The sequence below is a fragment of the Chlorocebus sabaeus genome, chromosome 4, assembly GCF_047675955.1.
Source record: "Chlorocebus sabaeus isolate Y175 chromosome 4, mChlSab1.0.hap1, whole genome shotgun sequence".
NCBI lineage: Eukaryota > Metazoa > Chordata > Mammalia > Primates > Cercopithecidae > Chlorocebus > Chlorocebus sabaeus.
In genome coordinates, this window is record NC_132907.1 from 9,818,105 (window position 1) to 9,840,991 (window position 22,887).

The following is a 22,887-nucleotide window of genomic DNA, read 5'->3' on the forward strand; positions in this document are numbered from 1 at the left end:
TTATGCAAGATATCCCTTGGTTTTATTTTAACTTAACCTTTGTGAATACTTCACAAAAATACGCATACAGAAGTAAATAAAACTATACAGTTGAACTAAACGTCCAGCAGATACAACAAGTAGTCAGAAGTTCAAAGATGGATAAGTTAGGCAGCTGATGAGGTTTGTCTGCATAATCAAAGGGGTAGGGTAGCACAAATAATGAACAAATAACTTTTAACAAAAACATTCTAGTTAACATAAAAGAAACTGGTAGTCTATAAAATGAAAGGGTAACATGCATTGATCAATACAACAACCAATAATATTTACTGAATTCAAACTATTTACTGTTGTAAACATTTAACAAAGCATTATGAGATCTAAATACAGTCTTTGACAATTTCAACAAAATAAGTAGTATGTTTAAAAAATAAAGCTGATGAGCAATAGATCATTCTATATATTTTCTTTCAACAGTTCCAGCAAGAGAAAGAGCACAGTATTTTTTAAAAGTATACAGCAAAGATTGTTCCTATTATAATGACAAACTCTGGAAACTGTAAATACAAATAATCATTGAACAGTCAAATGGTCATATTCCTAATCAGGAAGTAGTTACAGTAAGAACAGTCTGCAATCCAGTTATACACAATTGTCAATAAGAGAATGTGTCAGTTGATTTCATAGTTCTTTCTCTAAGAGACAGCAAAACTTTGGCAACTGGGTGTACTGAAAATATATTTCCAAGTTCAAGATACAGTCATAGCATTTTGTTTTGTGAAAGGTGATCTGTACACCAAGGCTCAGAGGTTGTTAAAGATTGATTCCATGTGGAAATAGTGCAAATATCCTGCACAGATAGCTTACAAGGTTGCTGGCATAGTTATGCACTAGCAGAATCTTGGATTTTGTTTGCATAGCTCACACATCATTGGAATGTGGAAAAGTGTGCTATTTTTTGGCAAGAGCAAAGGAGACATTATACTGAAGTGAATTACCATGTTGGGCATGATGAATCCATGCAGAACACTGGGGCGAAGGCTGCTACCTGACATCATTGGTTTTTGTATACTGGTTTTGTTTTTGTTGAAGCAGTTCTGTTATAGCCAGAAGCTTTTTCAGTACGTGCTAGACAGAGGAAAAATGGTATGAAAATAAATGAAAGCTCGGTCAGGAATTTCAGGATGGGAACCTGGATTTAAAAAAAGCCGTATCAAAGCAAAGGGATGCATAAAATATTAGCACAATTCCACTCAAAACGTAAGTTTCTATTATTCAGTCATTGGCTGAGTATTTCTGGTCATAACTAAGAGAATTTTTATATATAGTGAACAGAAATTTGTGTTTGGCATGCTCCGGTTTTTTAGGCCAGAACTATCACTATCACATTTTGCCAGAAGCAGTTTACCTCTCTTTAAAGGTCTTTTAATTTAATATCTAAGGCAAGTCATATTATTAGTTTTGAAAGCTGGGGGGTGGAGGGCTGGGAGGAACAGGACTTGAGGATTCTAGAATCTCAGATTGTAGAGAACTCAGTCAGCAAATTCAATGCTTTAATCCCTTCTACAAAATCCCTGCCAAATGGTTAGCCAGTGGTGACAGCATTCACTATCTCCTGAAACTACATTAGAAACTAGTCAAAACTGTCCCTGTGGTCACTTCTTCTCAGTGGCCCTTATGTCAGCTGAGGACATTGAAAATGTAACCCATTTTGTTCTGTATCTCCAGTATCTTAATTGACCTGGTGTTAAGTCTCTTTGAATACATTCTAATCTGTATCTGTTTGGTGCAGATGGCAGATAGAAGTCTATCAATGTAGTCTACTGTTTCTCAAAAGTGTAGGCCATGGTTCACTTGCATCAGAATCCCTATAAATTCCTGTAAGAGTTTGCTAGATGTGCAGCTTTCAAGGCCACACTTCAGAATCTCTGGATGTGAATTTGACAAACATCCCAAATAATAATCATTTGTTTCACAATTTGAGAATCACTTTGGCCATGCACTGTATCTGTATGTGACAGAGAAGAGACAGAAACTGAAAGAAAAAAAAAATACTTACTAGCCATTTTCACATACGTCACCAAAGTATATTAACAGTTACACTGTTTTCCAGTAGAATTAACATGCAGACTCAAGAGCAAAACCTGGTATTTTTCAGTATTAAATGTACATCATTTTAGTCTGGGCCCCTTATTTCTGTCTGCTGAGATCTTTTGTTAATATGATGCAGAGTCTCAAAAATTTAATGTAACAAGAAAAAATGTTAACCAGAATTCAGCTATTTATTACCTCTCAAAGTGTTATCCTTGAAACATCATTGTTAATGAAGGCTGGTGAAAGCCTACCTGCTGTGCACCACGCTCATTACTGAGCGTTCGAAGTTCATCTGAATGAGCCACACAAATCTCATGCAGGGCTGCCAAATCACGGGACAGGTCCGTTCTAGAATGTTCTGTAGTGTCCGGAAGTTCAGGTACGTTCTTTAAGGGAATTGTAAAATTGCATTTAGAAATACAAATCTTTTTTTTTTTTTTAAATTTTTTGAGACAGAGTTTCGCTCTTGTTGCCCAGGCTGGAGTGTGATGGCATGATCTCGGCTCACTGCAACCTCCGCCTCCCGGGTTCAAGTGATTCTCCTGCCTCAGCCTCCCAAGTAGCTAGGATTACAGGTGCCTGCCACCATGCCCGGCTAATTTTTTGTTAGAAATACAAATCTTTATAGTCTCATGTGAAAATATTCTAATTGGGTATATTAGATAATTTTTTTTAATTATCAAATTTCTTAAAATTCTGAAGATTCTTATTGAAATATAAAATTCAGCATTAATGATGGTAAAATATAGACTCTGTAACCTTTGTATTCACATGAAAGCCAGATTCTATTTTTTTCCATAGCATGACAGATGTGGTACAATATTATTGCTATTCTAAAAATAAGGGTCGGGGGATGTGGCTTCCTAACAATTAGCTTTATATCTGAAATATAGAACATATGCCAAATAGTGTAGGTTAACTGCTAATCTGGATTAAATGCAGCCTATACTTAAAATTCCTAGATGAAATTTCATTATTAAGCTCCTATAGTTTGTCTAAGTTGATATGCATATAAGTAGGAACTGCACTATGAAAATGCAGTGAGAACATGTCAAGTTAGACATTATCTGTGGACTGTGTTCAGAATACGTGCTAATGTGTGGGAATAATCAGTGTTAATTATGGTACTTTCAGATAAGGTTCATAAAGTAACTTAGACACTATAGTTATAGTATAGGTTGAATATCACCCAAAATGCTTGGGACTAGAAGTGTTTCGGATTTTGGAATATAGGCAGTATACTTGCCAGTTGAGCATTCCAAATAGCATTTCCTGTTGATGCCCAACAAGTTTTGGATTTTTTAGCATTTCAGATTAGGGATACTCCACCTGTACTTTATTTAAATGGCAGTGGTATTTTAAGCCTTGGAATAACATTTAACAAAGGCTTGGATTACCAGTAAAATGGTGACAGTATTTGCTTTACACTGCTAAAAACTGCAAAACAATGTTTTCTATGGGATAGAGAAACACGGTTATACAGGATATATTCATTCAGTGATTAAAGGATTATAGCGATGAAAGACACTATATTTGCCTTCAGAGAACTGACTCTAGTAGAAAGGACTTTAGAAAAAGTAATCATAGCAACACAGAGTTTATATATCACAGATATGCAGGGGATGCTTAGGAGGTAAAACAAAAGTTACTTTATTCACGTTTGGGGCTCAGCAAAAGCTTCCTCAAGGAGATAATAATTGAAGTGGGTCTTCAAAAATAAATTTGGCTTATACAGATGGTATACAGATGGTAAAGAAATATAATAGTATTATATTTGGATTCTAAGCAGTATGAAATCCTAGATTGTGGGGCATAATTTCTCACACAGTTCCTTAAACATTATAGTAAAAATGTTTTCCAATGATCAACTATATCCCAGTTCACATACAGAAGCATGATGGACTTTTAGCTTGTCAATTTCACTATATAGAGCTATGCCATAATTTTTCATACACTAAACTAGTGACTCATAGGCATTCCTGATTTGTTTGCCACAAATTGTGGTGGTCTTTTTAACTGAATCTGAATATATTAAGACAGAACATGGACACCTCAATCTCCAATCCTAGCACTCCCTAATGCCATGCCTTATACCTGGCTTTATTCACATGTACATGTACCTTGCTGGTTTCCCTGTATATAAACTGAATTATTAATAAGTTTAGTTTAAAACTGACTCAGTACCTGAAAATCTGTACAATCATGAAAATTTAACTCTTAAAGGCAGGGTCCGAGACATTATAAAATACCCTCATTCATAATTTTGTAATCACATTTTATTAACAAGGCCCAAATGAGGCATAGATATTCACACTGAATGAAGTGGAACACCAAATCCATGTCGTTTTTTATTCCTAGAAAAGAAGACTTTTCAGTCTATTTACTTATTTAACCTGGTCAGAACTGTGTCATCGTCTTGCTTCAAGCCCCACATAGTAGCAGCAAAGTAAAAAAGCTAAGGAGGCAACAAAATGTCATGGCAGTCAGATGTGATAGCTTTAAAAGGATATGAAAAACAAGACGGGCCCTAAAAAATGATGGAATTAGTCTAAAAGCCAGAATAATGTATGCTTTGGTTTAAGAATAAATAGTTTTAATTACAAAAAAAAAATGCTGTTTTTTGTTTAGGAAGGCAGACAAAAATTTGCAGGCTTTTTGTCTTTTTAGTTTTGGATAGAAAATCTTTCTAAAGATTGCTGCTTAAATGGGTTAACTCAGCTATGCCAACTCTAAGTCTTTAAAAAGTACCTAAAAACTATATACATACCCCAAGTTCATCTAAAAACATGATCATACGATGTTTGTTGCTTTTGATGAATGGATTGACACCTTCCATGTAGGGCTCCTGAAAAATAGAATGCTTCTATTATATGCAGCGGAAACAAACCACTGTTTGACCTATTAGGTTGGTGCAAAAGTAATTACAGTTAACAGCAAAAACCGCAGTTACTTTCGCACCAAATTAATATAGCAAAACCCATACATGTAGCAATACTTCTTATAAATCAGGTGTAGCAGCAGCAACACATTCACAAGAATTAATTAAATCATATGATGACAGTATTTTCCTTCCAGTATATAAGCAAATGGCTATACTGAGGAGTATGGGCATTTTTAATGAAAGAAAATTCTGAACCCAAGCACAAATCATAACATGCAGACTGGCAGACACAAATTGCTTATATATAAAATCACTCAAACATGGCCCCAAATCATAGATTCGAATCCAGCAGAGATTACAGGGAATTAAAATACAATATAATGAAGACTGCAATAGGAAAATATCTTATTTGTAACCTGCTTCAAGATTCAGATGAATTCAAAACCTAGGCCATACATATTTACTGCTCATCATACTGAAATCCTGACTACTTAAAACTATGCTATAAATAGGGAAAAGGTTAAGATTAACACACTCTTAAAAATCAATAAGAAACTCAATGAGACAAGGACCTCAATAGGCAATTCCAAAGATAGAGACAATGAAAGTCTCTCTAACAGTAATAAAACAATGAAATACAAAATATTCTGCCTATCAAATTGGCAGAAAAGAAAAAAGTATAGTACCCACTGAGTTTTGTCAAGGCTGTGAGGAGCAACAAAAGAATCTTAAGTTGCTGACAGGAAATCTTGTAATACATAGCAAAGCCTAAAACATGTATTAGTAATTTTACTCCTAAGTTCAGCTAATAATTGAACAAGTATGAAAGGAAATGTATGTAAGGATATATGTTACAACAGTAACAGGGACAAACTGGAAGCCATCTAAATATCCATTATTAAGAATAATGAAAGAGTTATCTATTTCCACATATGGCAAGAAGTCTGTCATGTATTAGGTGACAAAAGCAGGAGGCATGATATGATCCCAACTTAATATTAGTCATTATCCTTAGATAGTACAGTTACATGTAGGTGTCAAAAAAAAAAAAAAAAAAAACTTGAGTTTTAATATTTACAGTGAAGGTTTATTGTGAAATAAAATTTTTAATGAATTTTTGTATTAAAATGTACTCATTTATTACTTTTATGTTAAAAGTGGGAGAATTTGAGTACACTGGACCTTGAAAAATTTGTTTTCTATAATGGCTAAAATGGTGTTTTTTAAAATTCCACTATTAAAATGTAAAATTTAAACAAGATGCTTTAAACACAAACATACCAACAAAAATAATCTTTCATTGCTAAAAACTTAGGCCAAATTTTATCGTTTTATCATGTCAAACTTGCAGTCATAAATTACATTTTAAAGTATCAAAATGTTTTTACCTTAGCTCCAAATTCCACAAGATTTGCTAAGTTCTGCACAGATTTAGCCACTAATATTAGTGTTCTTGCAGCAATAGGAGATGGGGAATCTGGAAGAGAATTGGGCACAGCTAATGACACCAACTCCAACAGCACTTTCAGCTAAACCATTATAAATTTAGCACTTTAACATTTCTTTACTGTTACACTACTACCCATTCTTCCATTCAGAACTCAGAATGTTTTTTGAAAAATGTTTTTTGAAAAATTTGTGATCTGTATAATTCAAAAGAACTTGAGTTAAAAGAGGAAAACTGAATATGCTTATCAGTGCTTCTAGGCTTGTGAAAAGGGTACTACAAAACGCAGCAATTTCCAATGGTTGATACTATTTCAGAGGACCTCAAAGCTTTACCTTTATCACTAAAAAAGACTGTCACTCTCACACGTTTTGTGACAGTTCACAAAGCTAGTTTCGGCCTACTCGGGTTAGCAATCTGAGCAATTCCCTGCTCCCAACATTATCTGCAATCCAAATAATTCACTTAAAAGCACAAGAAGCAAGATAAAATCTAGGACCTCTGCTTTATTTTGAGGAGAAAAACATGAAATTTAATAAACTTCTAAAATATTTTAAAGGTAAATCAGGAGGCATTTCCCTGAAGAACACAGATAAGTAGGATGTAAATGACAAGTATTGGTGTCTATTAAATATAAGCTCTGGAACTTAATTATTTAACAGTAAAATCCCACAGATAATCTACCTGACTGCCTAGTTTTAGATAGTGGTGTCTGAGGCAAACATTCAGATAAATTTCTCCAAAAGAATTTCAAACCCTTAATCTTAATGGATTTGTAGATTTAACCACTTTAGTAGCAATAAAAGATAATTACAGAGATGCAAAACATTTTTAATACAATTTTGAGCTTCAGATTATTAAGGTAAAAATTCTGGTTCTTACTGTTTATAATGGTTCATTATTACATTCAAAGTCACAAATATCCCTATTATGCTTTCTTTGAAAGAAGTGTGTAACACCTGAAAGTCATCTCAAAATGGGTATATGGGTAATGAAACTGGATCAGGTTTACTAAAGTTTAAAATGGCCAATTTACACTATATAACTGGTGACTTTAAAAATCTCTAATGGGAGGAACCAGGACTGCTTTCTTCATGCGTACGCACAGAATACTATTCCAACTGTAGATACCATTTAATTTGATCTTGAAGATCCAGCTGGCAGCAGTCTAGCAATGGGCTAAGCAAAGCTCTTCCCAACTTGAAAAAGCCAAGTTGCAGACTACAAGAAGTTATTTATTATAAAGGTTTTAGACACAATAGGGTCAGAAAAAAAGGTGGAATGTGTGTAATCATGCCATCTCAGATTAGATATGAGATGGAAGAAAAGAAACAAAAAGAAAAAAGCCGAAGAAGCACAAGGAAGGGAAGGGTGCTTTGGAATACTTTATATATGTCAAGACTAGAATTGGATAATAAAAAAAAAAAAAAACAAAAAAAAAAACTAGATTTAATTTATTTTAAGAGTATTCTTACCTAACAGTGTGAAACTGTTAATTGTAATTTTTTGAATTTTGAAATTTATCAAAAGCTGATTACCTGAGATGATATTGAACATCCGTGGATTCAGGATGGCAGGACAGATGAGTCGAAGAAAAACAAAACCACTGAATGGGAGGGAAATTTTTTTTTTTTTTTTTTTTTAGAAAACACATACATAATGTGTTACATTAAAACAATACATATAAAACAGAATTTTTAGTACTCATAGAACCATAAACTTCACTCTAAACCAATAAAAGGAAGCCCAGACACAGAAAGCTTTAAGAAAACAGTAAGCCAAAGCATCATATTTTAAGAATATATATATATATATATATATATATATATATATATCTGCTTCCTGAATGTATTACTCACTTTTCCCAATTTAGAATTTGGATTAACTGTGGGAAAATGTTGTTCATCTGTAGTATTTACTGTCTTGCTTACTATTTATTATTCCAGGCCTAGTGGTCATGTGATACTTAAAGTAGTATCCTCAGGAACCCTAAGAATTTCTGAAATACCACAGGAGTATAAACTTTTTATATTATATAAGCATAATTCTGTACAATTTCAGAATTTCACACATCCTCATTTCTATAATTTATTTAAACAAAACAGCCTTAAGCTGGCTGCATTGATTTTGTTGATGATTCATATAAAAATAAGAATCCATTGCACTAGAGAAAAGGTGACTTATTGATAAATGAAAATGTCTATAATAGAACACTGGAAAGGTTTTTTTTTTTCTTTCTTTCTTTGAGATAGGGTTTTGTTCTGTCACCGAGGCTTGAGTACAGGGGCCCGCAATCACAGCTCACTGCAACCTTGAACCTCTGGGATCAAACAATTCTCTTGCCTTAGGCTCAGAGTAGTTAAGACTACAGGTGCACATCACCATACCTGGCTAATTTTTTTTTAAAATTATTTTTGTAGAGAACAGAGTCTCAACACGGTGCCCAGGACAATTTCAAATTCCTGGTCTCAAGCAATCCTCCTGTCTTGGTCTAAACGTGTTGAGATTACAGGCTTGAGCCACCATGCCCAGCCTGGAAAACTTTTAAGGCAAGACATTAGGAATTCTAAAGTCTTAAAAAGTTGTTAAATTACAAAACAATAGCAAAAGCAAAAATTATACTAACAGCTGTCATATATGATTTTATCTGCTAATTTTATTTTGGGACAATGTCAGTGTGAAAATGAAGCTTGCATAGATACTCCTATTCTGCCTCCTTTAGTCACTGGTAGGGAGGACATGTTGTCATGTAGATAATTTCTCTCTAATTTCCTTTTAAGAAGAATCCACACTAATAACCTCTTACTTGTCCCATGTAAAGACAAGCATTATTCCTAAAATAATGAATTATGCAATTCCTTCTACAGACTGATAGACATAATCTATGTAAAGACGAGCATTATTCCCAAAATAATGAGTTACGCAATTCCTTCTAGACATTAATAGGCACAATCTCTGTTCTCTGTTAGAGCGGGTTACCCAATTTCTCAGCATTTACCTTTGAACATGTACCTGTTTGCTAATTTTTGGACTCTTAGAAAGTAGTTACTTCTCAAACAGCATTTATAGGAATTGTAATATATTGGCTGGGCATGGTGGCTCATGCCTGTAATCCGACACTTTGGGAGGCCAAGGTGGGTATATTACCTGAGGCCAGGAGTTCAAGACCAGCCTGGCCAACATGAGCTAACCCCATCTCTACTAAAAATACAAAAATAGCCAGGTGTGGTGCTGCATGCCTGTAATCCCAGCTACTTGGGTGGGTAAAGCACGAAAATCACTTGAACCTGGGAGGCGGGGGTCGCAATAAGCTGAAATCACACCACTGCACTCCAGCCTGGGCAACAGAGCGATACCCTGTCTCAAAAAAATAACAATTAAGTCTTTAATTTTGGACTTCTCAAATTTAAAGAATCTTGTGTAAACTTTACTTGAAAATATTGTCATAATTATACACAGTAGGTTTATGAGCCTGAAACATAACCTTGGCAAAAATGCCCTAAAACACCCTCTTGCATCAGTTTACAATTTCCTGCTGTGTTTGCTTAACAGTTATACTTGTTTGAAACTTACAAATTTATAGAACAGTTTTAATTTACATCTCACACATAACTGTGCTAGAATATAATTCTTTTCTATTCCTCCCAATCACCATTAATGCCAACAAAAACTGAATCTGTAGTTCTTAATTATGTCATATCATAACCAAGAGAAATTTTATCTGCCCTCCAAAAAAAGAAATAGAAGACCCTTGACAAAATTTAGGTTGGAGGCAGGATTAACACACATTTTCAAAACAAACTGTAATAATGGTGCTAATGGTTGTCTATTTTAAATATAGCATGGCATGACCATGTATATTCTAAATAACAAATTATATCATTAGAAAACTGCTGTATTCCATGATGCTTTTGCATTAAATTTCCATTTGCCTGGAATTAGTTGGGGTATTGGTTGGAGTATGCTTAACAAAAGCAAAAGCCTACAAATAAGACTTAAGGATATCAAATTGGGTCTTAGAAAGTTACCTTTAGTTGTGCCTTAGCCACCAGCTCTCTATATAACCTTAGTTCAACAACTTAACCTCTCCAGACAGATCTGCTTCTTCATTGGAAAGTAAGTTAGAATAATGATAATTAAGTAACCTTATATAAGCTCCCAAATTCCATGATTTGCCAAAGCAGTTCTTCCTATAGAATAATGATAATGAAGTCCCTTTATATAAGCTCCCAAATTCCATGGTTTGCCAAAACAGTTCTTCCTAATTATGGTACAATGAGCAGACTGAAACAGAGCTTCAGCACCACATGTTCTGGTTCCAGATTAGCTCAGAGTCACAGATTGTAATAAACCAATTAATATCTAAACCAGTCAATTACTGCTCTTCTCTTTTAGTGCCAATCAATGTGTGTGTGTACGTATGAAGAATATTATATGAAGTTAGCTACAGATTTTGGTTGTATAACTTTTAAACTCATCCTGTAAGGGTTTAAAAATCCCCAATACTTGACTATAAATGAATGTTCATGTTTTTAGAAAATGCAAACGGTAGCTAAATCTCATAGTAACTTTAAGTTTAGGAGCCATTTGGACTTAGAAAATATGCAACAGGGCTTTGACATAAAAGTCAAAGAAAAACGTTGAATTGTATATTGTTATTCTTCAATTTTTCACAATTATCCATCTATCAGTTTGTGATTTAACAAATGAATTGATGAGCCTTACCTAACAACTCTTGTTCTCATGGTGGTATTTGTAGGCCACTTATGCTGAACAGATTTCTGTAAACACCCATAAATATATCTCAGTGTCCTGCCAAAATAACACAATCATCTCAACACAGAAAGCAAGTGAAACTACTGTCTCCTAGCAGCCGAAAGCTTAATTTACCCAAATATACCACAGTTTAATAAAACTGGCCTTTTCCCCAAAAAAAGTATTTTGCCACAGGTAATGAGACATTTAGAAGGGGTAAGGAAAACTTTATCGACTAAGTTTATCATCATCAATTTATTCAGTCAACTTCCTGACCTTTACTTTCAGATACAGAGAACTAACCAGCTGCAAACTCTGGGGAGAAAGACTTAGACTTACGTTAACTTCCACCTAACAAGTGAGTTCACTAATACTGGAGGCCTAAAAGCATAGTAACAGAGTGATTAATCTATCAAGTATAGACTAAATGGATAGACAAGATATCTTTTACAATCTCAAATCTGAGACTATAAACCTCTATTCACTCCCCAAGCTACTATACAAACCAGACATAATGGCTTGTACAAAAACAATGGGTGGTTTTATTAAGACAGTTATTTTCTTTAAATATAATTCATCTTATAAAGATTAACCATGACTTTTTCAGAGTATAATAATATTAGGACAACAGAAAAGCTTTCACATGTTTTAGAAATAGAAACTTCTCAAGACACAGATACACAATTTCTTGTCAAATGAAAATTTCACCACTTACGGTGGAAGTATTTCTGAAGCCATGAATATTTTCTCCACAAGCTCTGAAAGTATGTTCAATAGGTGTGCTAAGTTAGTGTTCACATCTTCATTTTTTTCTAACTTTGATGGACTTAACTAAAAGGAGGAATAAATCAATAGAAATGCATTGTTGGCAATGACAAATGCAAATGAACTGAGGAAAACAAGTAGTTGTAGTTTTCAAGGTTCTCTATTTTTCAGTATCTCTGTGTGTACTGATCTTTTTTCTTTGTATAAATGGGAGTTTTTAAGTAGTTTGCTCTATGGAACTCCTTCTGGTAGGTTTGTTACCATTTATTCCCAATTACCCAACTGAAAAGCAAACAGTGGTTAGTCAATTCTATTTATTTGAGGGTAAAAAAAGCTGATTAAAAGCCTTTTCTGAATGAGGCTTATTTAATGGCTAATAAAAATATCAAATGTCTTAGGCAGAATCACAAACCTTTCTCAGAACTTTTCCTGTAACCCTTCTGATCTAGTGTCAGCAGAGTACATTTATCTATGGAAGTCCGAATTCCACAGCCTATCTCTAAAGTCCAGAGACTCCCTACCTACCTGCTGCACTTCTGTGTCATCCTTATGTTAGGCCAACTATGGCATTACTCCAGATTTCCAAAATTAAATCACTAATTTCTTCCCTTCAGGTTATTAGTACGAATTGACACCTTCGTGCAGGATTAACATTTGCTAGGTCCCAGTGTCCACTGTCGAAAACAATTCCTTAAACTGATTTTTGTATCAGATCTAAAATATATATTTCTTTGTTGCTGCTTTACCATTAAAATGAGAGAATATATGTGTGAGATTCCACTTACTGTCTTAATAGTTTATTATGAATTTATACTGAAGCTTTAATAATCCTAAAAAGATGTTTTTGTTTTAGTCAAGGTTATCTCATAATTCTCCTCTCGCAAAAAAACCTTCAAGGACAAACCTAGATGTAATGAAGTGCTACACAGGTCATATGATAAGTCACTAACAAAACCTTCCATGTATGTTATGCATGCTTTCTATAAGTAGTATATAGATTACTAGTGCAGTAGAGGAAATGATAAAAGTATTTTCATGAATTTCTAGTGCAATTTGATGGTTTTTAATCCCAAAATAAAGTACATCTTTTTTAAAAAGTCCATTTTGCAGAACATTTTTGTAAATGTATTAGAGACAGGTATAACTGCTATGAGGAATAATTTTAGAAATTTAATATTTTCCTTAAAATGTAATTGGCTACAAATTATTACCTACTAAAAACATTAAATTCTTACCTCACAAGATTGCTTGCTTTCCATTATCTTTAAAATAGAGTCTTTCAAAGCATGATGAACAAACTGTGTAGCAGTGGCTTTCATATACTGCTCCATCAAGGTGCTTGCAAGTGTTGTGGCTCGAAATAGGGTAGTGGCTTCATCTACACAAATATTTACATTAGAAGATTATTTGTAAAGGACTGACCTAATGTGACCAAATTGGAAATTAAGTGAATTCATTTTACCTCAAAAGGAATAACCACTTAAACGTACTTTTTGCATGCAGCATTGAAGTACTAATTACAGTGACATGCTATACTTCTACAGACTTAACTCTGTAAGACTTTCATATGTATTACCTCATTAGATCATAAACAGGAGAAGGGATTAACACTGCCATGTTCATATGGAAAAATGAAGTCTCAGAATTGTTACATGTAAGATCAGTTAGACAGCTAATGACAAAATTAGGACTACAAATCAGCTTTCCTGCCCACTGACCCCATGCTTTGAAACTTTGGGATTTATTTACAATTAAGGATAAATCCCAGTTTAATTTATTAGCTTAAAAGGTGTCTACTGAGTTTCAGTAAAATTTTAATGAAATACAAATGCTACAGAAAAGATAAACTCAGTGTAAAATAAGGACCACCATTTTATCTATTCCTTGACAAATCTATATTTTGTGATGACAAGCAAACAGTTCTAAACTTTACTATTTATTTGGGGAACCTAGAAGCAAGAACTATTACTGAATCAAAGTGCTGGGTGGGGGGGGGGGGCGCGTTGGGGGGGCCGGTGGATTATTTTGTAAGCCATTAAAAGCACTGTGAGTCCAGCAGCTTGGGAACTCTACCTGTCTATAAAAGTTAGAAATAAAATGCAACTGACACCCAGCTTCTGTGAAATGAAAAAATAAAATTAAACAAGACCCGTAATCCTGGCACTTTGGGAGGCCGAGGCAGGCGGATCACCTGAAATCAGGAGTTCAAGACCAGCCTGGCCAACATGGTGAAACCCCGTCTCTACTAAAAAATAAAATAAAAATTAGCCGGGTATGGTGGCATGTGCCTGTAGTCCCAGCTACTCGGGAGGCTGAGGCAGGAGAATCGCTTGAACCCGAGAGGTGGAAGTTGCAGTGAGCTGAGATTGCACCACTGCACTACAGCCTGGGCGACTGAGACTCCATCTCAAAATAAACAAACAAACAAGAGAATACAATTAAATATGCCAGACAATCAAGCACTATGAGCCATTGATGTAGACACACATACCACTTTCTTGTGGCTTCTAATACTTACCTGCCAAACTCTGCATTAGAAATATCAGCTCCCCATAGTAACCAACATAATCAGAACTGATAATCCAACTGCAATTTTTAATGAGGGAAAACAATAACTTACCTTGCAATATAATTTAACAATTTAATATATTCAGAGATAGAGTCCATATATCATCCTTGATATAAAATCTAAACCCAGTTTCTTAAAGTATCACACTAATATAGCCATACTATACCTTCCATGCTTATTTCTCTGTCATTTAGTGTGCATAACAACAACGATTCAAGCTTTTCGTGAAGAAAAATCCTCAGTAGGATGCTAGCCAGTAGTGTTCGGTCTTGTCCACATACATGTGATAAAGCATAGACTACATGAAGTTCCTTTTGCAGTATAAGCTAAAATGACATTTTAAAAGACTGTTTAAAGTACATAGCATTAAGCATGCTCCATGAGACTAACCAGAAATATGTCCTTTCACAAGTTCTTATATTTAAAATGATGTCCCACTGAATAAATTTATTTAAAATAGAATGAATTCGTAATCTACCTATTTCTACCAAAATCACACTATAAAACAAGGTTTTAAATCTTCTCTGGTGTCAATGTGCTACTAAGCTATGAATTACTATGTTTAGCTTAATAGATTTTTTATTAAATGTTAAATGTTTCTGTTAATTCCAACAAAAACAAGATTGATAAATAACTTAATACCTCTTTAAATTCACTGTACTCTTCTTCTGGCATGATTTTTTCCATAGAGTATCGTGCTCGAACACGCAGGGACCCTGGTTCAATACCTTTTAATGGTATATGGGAGCTGAGCAGAAACCATTCATCTGTGGCATGCCCTTTCTGTAATCGGCTCAACTGGCAGCGCATAAATACTTGGGAAGAAAAACAAGCAATTATTGTCTAAAAAGATAACATGATAATTAGTCATGCAAGTAAATTTTTCTGGTGTTCAGTCTTCTCTATGGTGTTAAATGCTTTTCATTAAAGGAGTTTTCAATAACAGCACAAATTCAATATTTAATTGCTTCATTCATTTACTGAATGTCTACTGTGCACTAAACTCTGATAGGTAGGGAGTATAGAGATGATTGAGATGTGGTCTTTGAGTTGCATAGAGGTCAGTTTAGTCAATAAGGCAAGAAATCAATTATGTTTCAGCATTAAGTGCTGTTAACAGTGGTGAATGCTATTCGAGTACAGATAAATAATATCTAATTCAGCCTGTGGAGGTGAAAACTCCACTTTAAACAGGTAACCCTTGAGCTGACAAGATCTGGAAGTGTAGCTAAGAAGAAAAGTAGTGAAAAAAGAAAAGAGAGCACTTCAAATATAAGGTATGGCCTTCCTTCTGTGTCATTACTGTGGGGTTTGGATTTTATCATAAAAGTAATGGAAAACTAAAATTACTACAAAAAATTACAGAATAAACATTTTATAGAGGAATATTCAGGCTTTGATCTGTCTGTTAATACATATCACTTCCTTCCCTAAGCCTGAGTGTTAAGAAGGTATTAACCTAATTCACCCTGATGTGAACTGGTAAATCCCACTGTCAACTGCTTTAGAGCAGGATGGAAGAAGGAGTGCTGCTGAGGACAGGAACTGGGAGCCTTTGACTACCAGAAGTGAATAAATGATATATTCAAGTTTAAGGGAAATTTTTAAATAGAATACTTTTTTACTAATATGCTAATGTAATCCCAGCACTTTGGGAGGCTGAGGCAGGCACATCACCTGAGGTCAGGAGTTCGAGACCAGCCTGGCCAAAATGGTGAAACCCCCGTCTCTACTAAAAAAAAGTACAAAACTTAGCCAGGCATGGTGGTGGGCGCCTGTAGTCCCAGATACTCAGGAGGCTGAGGCAGGAGAATCGCTTGAACCTGCGAGGTGGAGGTTGCAGTGAGCCAAGATCACACCACTGCACTCCAGCCTGAGCAACAAGAGCAAGACTCCATCTCAAAAGAAAAAAACGGAAAAACCTAAAAAGTAGAAGGGATGAGGGCAAGCCCTACAAAAAGACCACTATAATCATTTTCTTATTCTTCCTATTCATTGGAGAAAGGAGGGTGGCTAGATACTTTAATCTTAATTGCCTAACAGTATGTACGGTTGAACCGTGTTGGTGTTTTTCTTTCTTAGGTATACTCTTTCTTGATAATCAATACTTTAAGATAATCAATACAATAATGCAGAAAGAAACTATCTCAAATTATACTACGTGCATTTCTGATTTTTTTTTAATTTCTATTTCAAGACTATTTCATTGTGAATTTTTAAAGTATATAAAACATGCTTTTTCTATTTTATAAAGTTTCTGTATCAACTTACAGATATCAGGATCTTTGCTTTTCTTTGTTTTATTACTGAGAGTTATTTCAAATCTATTGATGTCAGGAGGAAGATCACTAAAGGAGCAAGGAGAAAAAGAATTAACAAAATGATTTGGCATCAAACTACCTTATTTCTTTAGTTCTAGTATCAAATAAACCCCCATTTCTGCCCAAAAAAAAAAAAAAAAGTGTGCTAGACCTAAAACCAGATTCACAACGTATTTTATTATTTGGTATACAGAAGACACGCAAATTACACACTTTTCCTACCATCTTTAACCTCCTAAACTAATAATTCATTCAGATAAGTACTGGAAACCCTAGTAAACATTTTGTATGTGTGGATTAGTAAAGTTTTTTGACTTGCTAATAATTCATGTTAATAACTAAGTGGAAAAACCAAGGGCATAGCACTTCACAAATAAAGGTAAACAAATACAACAGAAAAAAAAAATTTATATATATAGCTATTAGGACACCTGGATATGGTACCTTGTTCTGATGGTTTAGAGACCAAAAAAAATAGAAAGAAATGCAATGTGGTAAAAGAAAATGATTAATGTAATGATAAAATAAGACTTACTCAAAGACAAACTCTTCTGACCACACTGGGTTTTGCCCTTCCCTTGCATGAGTTTTTGCTACTTGGACACTGTTCAGGTAGATGTTACAATATGGATTAGTAAAATGTTTTACTGGGAGTTTATGGGCTTCTTCAATATGTAAAACAAGGCTGCTGACCTAAAAAAAAAAAAAAAAAAAAAATTACCCCAGATTTCTAGAATTGCACATTTCAAAAGCAATTACTCTAAGATACAAAGCCAAAAATAATGACTTCATTTTCCCCTTTTTTCAGAAAATATGAGCTTTGGTTATATTTTTCCTTTATATATGGCATACTTAAAACATTCAAACATTTAAAATAATTCTTCCCACCTAAAAAGATAAAACAATGCAATTTTATTTTACAAGTTATTTCTCCCACTATATATATCTTGGAGAAATAATGAAATACATCTTTTCTACCATAAAACAATGATAAAGAGAAAATGAAGTTAAGAAAATTCTTTACTAATGTAAGTAAACAACTGTCACTACTCAAATCGAAATCCCGTATGTTATATAATATTTATCTGGAAGATTCTATTTCTATAGAAGAGTTCCACAGCTAAACATTTTTAAAACACTGACCTTACCTTCTTATTTTACAGGAAAGGATACAAACCTAAAGAAACTAAGTTATTTGTCAGTTTGGATGCCAAAACTTAGATCATCTACCTTCTAGTATCAGGTCCTCTTTCTCTCTTGCCATATACTACTTGTGTGGCCTTGGACAAATCTGTCCCTCTAAGCCTCATCTTTCTAATATGTAAGTATAAAGTCTACACTACAGGTTGTAATAAGGATTACAAACTAGTTATCCTTCGGTATCTGTGGGGGACTGATTTCAATACCCTCCACCTCTCTCTCCTGGCAGATAACTAAGCCCAAGGTGCTCAAGTTCCATATAGAAAATGATGTAGTATCTGCATAAAATCTATGCATGCCCTCCTGTATGCTGTAAATCATCTCTAAATTACTTGTAATACCTAATACAATGTGAATGCTATGTACATAGTTGTTATACTGTATCTTTTTATTGTATTTTTTTCTGAATATTTTTGACCCATGGTTGGTAGATTACAGTGATGCAGAACCCATGAATAGAAAGGGCCAACTGTATATGTAAATCACTAAATCTCACTGCCCACTGATACATAAAAAGTGTTTGAGATGTTAGCTATGATTATGTTAAACCTGCAAATGTCAGTTTAATGGCTCAAGTTTCATACAAAATACAACTTGCTCTTATTTGCAAAAATCCAATCTGATTTTTGATAGCTTACAAAATGTTACAATGTTATGAAGACATGGCGATTGTGTGTGTACTTAAATTTCCCTGGCGAAGAGCCAGACTTTGGGTTACAGGGACTATTTAGTCACCTAAATGTCAACCATTATCCACTCCCAGTAGAACAGTATGTTAATCACTCAGCTTATCAGATATTCACATGAAGAGAACAGGAGACACTTTGGTCAGTAAATATTGTACTCAACTTTCTTTAAAACCTCGAGAATGTCAAAATTTGCCTAACTTCTTCCAATTATATAGGGATTACTATAAAGGAAAAAAGCCAAGAAATGGAGGTTATAAAGTTACCCTTGTAAAGGCAAAAAAGAGAAAGCGTAGCTTAACTCTCCACAACTCAAAGTATAGGGCATGTTACAGTTTCAAATAAGATTAAATATTTCCTAAGAGTTAAGCAGTAGGTTTTAAAAGCTGTTCTTCAAAATGAAAATCCCAAAAAAGTTTATTGGGATTTGTGCTATAAATCTGATGATCTTTTCAATGTTCTACTTTTTTGAAAAAGGCCAAAATAATTTTTTAAAGGAAAATTAAGTGCCCAACAGAACAGTTTCTGCTGTGTTGGTTTAGTATTGTTATTTAAAGTGGAAGAATCATCTTTCTTATGTTTTTAACATTTGGCATTTTGGACTAAGAAAGAACATTCTCTTTCATAATGAAGTAATGTTTTCCTGCTACTAAAGCAAGTGGCAGCATGGCTTAACCCCTCCTAAGATACGATGTCGAAAACAGTTCAGATAAAAATAAAATAAAAAGAGCAAAGCATTAGAGCAAAGCATTAGAGCAAAATGTGACAATTAAAAATCAAAGAAAATTAAGCTTCACCTGACGAAGGCGTTTATTGGATGTCCCTGGACTACTTTTCCGTAAATTGCAAAATGCCTGCAGACCTTTCATCCAATCCTACAAAGAAAAAAGGCATTTCAAAGAAATATACACTAGTTTATTTGGTTTCCAAATCATCAGTTAGGGTTTTTTTTTTTTTTCCCAAATTCAACAATTCCTTCCTTCTCTAGACTGCCCTTTTGATTCTCGGACTATATTGCACTTTATAACAATAACCAATAATAAAATAATAAATAATAAAGTAATAACAATAAAACAACCAAAACAGTTGAATTCTGTATAAATCTTTGTTTGAATTTATGTATTAAACACATCGAGTGGCCATTAATTAGCCAAAAAATCAAATTTACATGAAAGAAACTGTTTCTCCCAAACATACGACCTTGGGGAAGTTAACTGTCAAGTATAATTAAGCTGTTACACTTGAGGCAAGCTTAGGTGGAATTTAACTTGATACATTTTTTGAGAAGGGGAGAGGGCTGATTGTAAAACCAACTGATAACGTTATGACTGATCCCATGACAAGCATGCTAATCTATACTTTAGGCCATGATACAGGCAGAAATGTGTAAGGGGATTTGGGTTATTTTTAAGCTTTTCAATGTAACATTAGATTTTAAAAATCATTTTAGCCTAATATTCAAATCAAATTGCAGCCATATTTTTTAAATGTTTAGTGCTTTGGGGGAAAGAGGAGAACTAAGGTTTATTAAAAATAAATCTAAATATTCACTTTGGTTTTTACATGTTTCTGGAAAGCTGTGTTCTATTGCTTTATTCAATTATGTCTTTAGTTTGTTGGCTATTTCAGTGAAGCTGAACTTTATCAATATTTAGAGACAGTCTTTATATTACAGCAAATTAAAACCAAATCAGTTACCATAGCTTTTTGAAATAGGAGAGAATAACCAGAGACCCCCACAGTCCAACAAATCAACAAAAACTGGAAATACCATTTATGGAAATATATAAATATTATGTATAAATACATTTAAAACATATTCTAAGTCAGGCTGCAAAACATGCTGAAATGTCACTATGGTATGTGACCCATTTTTATTCAGAAAGACGGACGATGCTAAAATAATTAGAAAATAGGATACTGAATTTTAAATTTCTAACTCAATTTCTAACATTTAAAAAAATCATGTAAGTTACCAAAATGTTTTGAGCCCTACCTTTCTCGTCTAAAAATTAGGGATACATAGCCATAAAATTTTATGTGCATTACATGTGAAATGAGCATTTAAATGAGATATTTTATAAAGATGTGAAATACGACATTCAGTTACAAGCTACAAAACACAGTGGCTCATTCAAGTTTATTCTATGAGTCTCATGCTAGGATCCAGTTTTAAGGGCATCTTCCTCATATCTAGGGTTGGCAAATTATATTTCCAACAAAGCCACTTTCACTTCTTAACCACGTTTAAGTTCCTTCATTAGAGTATAAGCCGAAATTTAGCCATATTTGTGTAAAATACAAACATATACCCCAAAAGTATTAGGGTTCAAAGAAAGCAAAAAAAAAATTTAAGAGACAGTATCTCAGTCTGTTGCCTAGGCTGGGGTACAGTGTCTCAATCTTACTCACGGTAACTCAAACTCCTGTGCTAATGCAATCTTCCTGCCTCATTCTATCCAGTAGCTGGGACTACAGGCATAAGCCAGAACACCCAGCTAGTTTTTTACTTTTGTTATAGAGGTGGTGTCTCCGTTTGCTGCAAAATATTTTTTAAAGAGTTTTTATCTTTAATATTATTTCTTCACAAAATTACTTAATAGAAGCTATAAGAAGGACACTGCACATGGATCAATAGCTAATCTAAAATAGACATTATATGTAGACTTGGCTTGGAGAATAGATTCCTAAAATCTCTTTCCTTGTGTTGACTGACTTTTATTTTCAGACATGGAGTTCAACCAGTGAAGAAGAATAATTAATGCCTGTTAGCAAAACTAACTGGCTTACCTTTGGATTGTACTGAGATTATCTATAGCCTTTATGCAGAGGATTTTAAACGAGCATTCTCAGTTGTACTCAACATCATAGAGTATTTAAAGGTCAATTTAAAATGAAGTTTTCATTCCTAATAACCCTTCACTGTGTTTGTTTCTGCATTTCTTTCAGAAAACTTTTTACATATGAAATCTCTTTCCTTAAGAGATGATTAGATTTCAGGGCTTCTATCACTTTATCTTGAATGCAATCGTTTTCTATTTCAGTTAATAAGAAAACATGGGCTAACATAAAAGTTTACAGTGGTTGAAGAAACAGTACTCTTACCTCTGCTTGTTCTGGAGTTTCTCCCGCAAAGTAAAAGATGTAATGTTCTTCACTAAAGTGCTGAACTACTATCTGAAAACAGTTTGGCCTTTAAAATAAAAACAAAAATTATTAGGAAGCTTAACAAAAAGCAGCAAAATATTTATACCAGCTTCCAAAACACAATAAATAACATAAAATTATAATTCTTAAGAGAAATAATACTCCACTGTACTAGATTATTAAAAAGAAGTCAGCTGTATAAATTTTAGAAAACTTTGTCAGCACTATTAAAATTTTATCAGTGTTTCAAAGTGTAAACTAAAGCAATTTCAATTAATTGTAAAAGACATTAGAAATAAAGTTACAAACAAATTGAAGCTGAATTGCTACAACTACACACAGCTAATCTGAAAAGCTTTATATGCACTGGAAAAAGACTAGAAATGTTCTTAGACCAAAAATGTTCTAAGTAATTATCTCTAAGGAGATTGCAGGTGATTCTATATTTTCAAATTTTTCTAAACTGATCATTTTTCTTCACCTGTTGAAATGGAAACATCATCTCCTCATACATATGCTGTTCTAGAGTTTAAGTGAACAGCTGTGTACAACAAATGTTCTTGTCTTCCTTTAGTATTATTATAAATCATTTGATACCACTTTTGAAAATGTGCTATCTTTCCAACTAGACTTGAAAATATTGATAAAATCTTTACTAAGGGCCTGCATGTTTTTGGAACTCAATAAATGTTACTTATATTTCCTGCTTTAAATAAAGATTTTGTATCATACTAATGTTAGGAGGCCATAGCAAAAATACACAGAGGACAGGCTTAACACTTATTAAAGATAAAGACTATCTTTTCATGCTTTGAGAATGTCCTAAAAATAATCATGGAAAATAGGAATTGGAAACTCCCAATTCTAAATATTGCCTGTATCAGACTAACCATCCTAGTTGGATAAAATTTAAAATATTAATACAAAACAAAAAAAACACAACTGTTTGAAAGCACTGGAGAACACCCAAAGCAGCTAAGATTTGAGGAGCCAAGATCATACTATAATGAACCCAACATTCTCCACAGCTTTTCCATTCA

At 33.8% G+C, this 22,887-nt stretch overlaps 1 protein-coding gene and 1 long non-coding RNA gene across 5 annotated transcripts in view; one reads left to right on the forward strand and one right to left on the reverse strand.

Moving 5' to 3' along the window:
- Positions 1-22,887, reverse strand: part of RASA1 (RAS p21 protein activator 1) — a 123,343-nt gene continuing 100,456 nt past the window's right edge. For all 3 annotated transcript variants that reach the window (XM_037982183.2, XM_007977578.3, XM_007977586.3), the window contains exons 12-25: positions 21,806-21,893; positions 19,498-19,575; positions 17,350-17,507; positions 16,765-16,841; positions 15,136-15,308; positions 14,660-14,819; positions 13,160-13,302; positions 11,875-11,990; positions 11,130-11,216; positions 7,943-8,010; positions 6,346-6,434; positions 4,844-4,921; positions 2,328-2,462; positions 1-1,110 (exon numbers count right to left, since the gene is read on the reverse strand). In XM_037982183.2, coding sequence (XP_037838111.1) covers positions 1,027-1,110; positions 2,328-2,462; positions 4,844-4,921; positions 6,346-6,434; positions 7,943-8,010; positions 11,130-11,216; positions 11,875-11,990; positions 13,160-13,302; positions 14,660-14,819; positions 15,136-15,308; positions 16,765-16,841; positions 17,350-17,507; positions 19,498-19,575; positions 21,806-21,893 — 1,534 coding nt within the window. In that variant the 3' untranslated portion in view covers positions 1-1,026. The remainder of the gene's footprint in view (positions 1,111-2,327; positions 2,463-4,843; positions 4,922-6,345; positions 6,435-7,942; positions 8,011-11,129; positions 11,217-11,874; positions 11,991-13,159; positions 13,303-14,659; positions 14,820-15,135; positions 15,309-16,764; positions 16,842-17,349; positions 17,508-19,497; positions 19,576-21,805; positions 21,894-22,887) is intronic.
- On the forward strand, positions 11,210-18,367 carry LOC140711489 (uncharacterized). Of its 2 annotated transcripts, XR_012092718.1 has the most exons (4): positions 11,210-11,517; positions 12,778-12,886; positions 15,183-15,770; positions 17,978-18,367. It is a non-coding gene; the product is annotated as an uncharacterized lncRNA (long non-coding RNA). The 2 variants fall into 2 exon arrangements; XR_012092717.1 differs by lacking the exon at positions 12,778-12,886.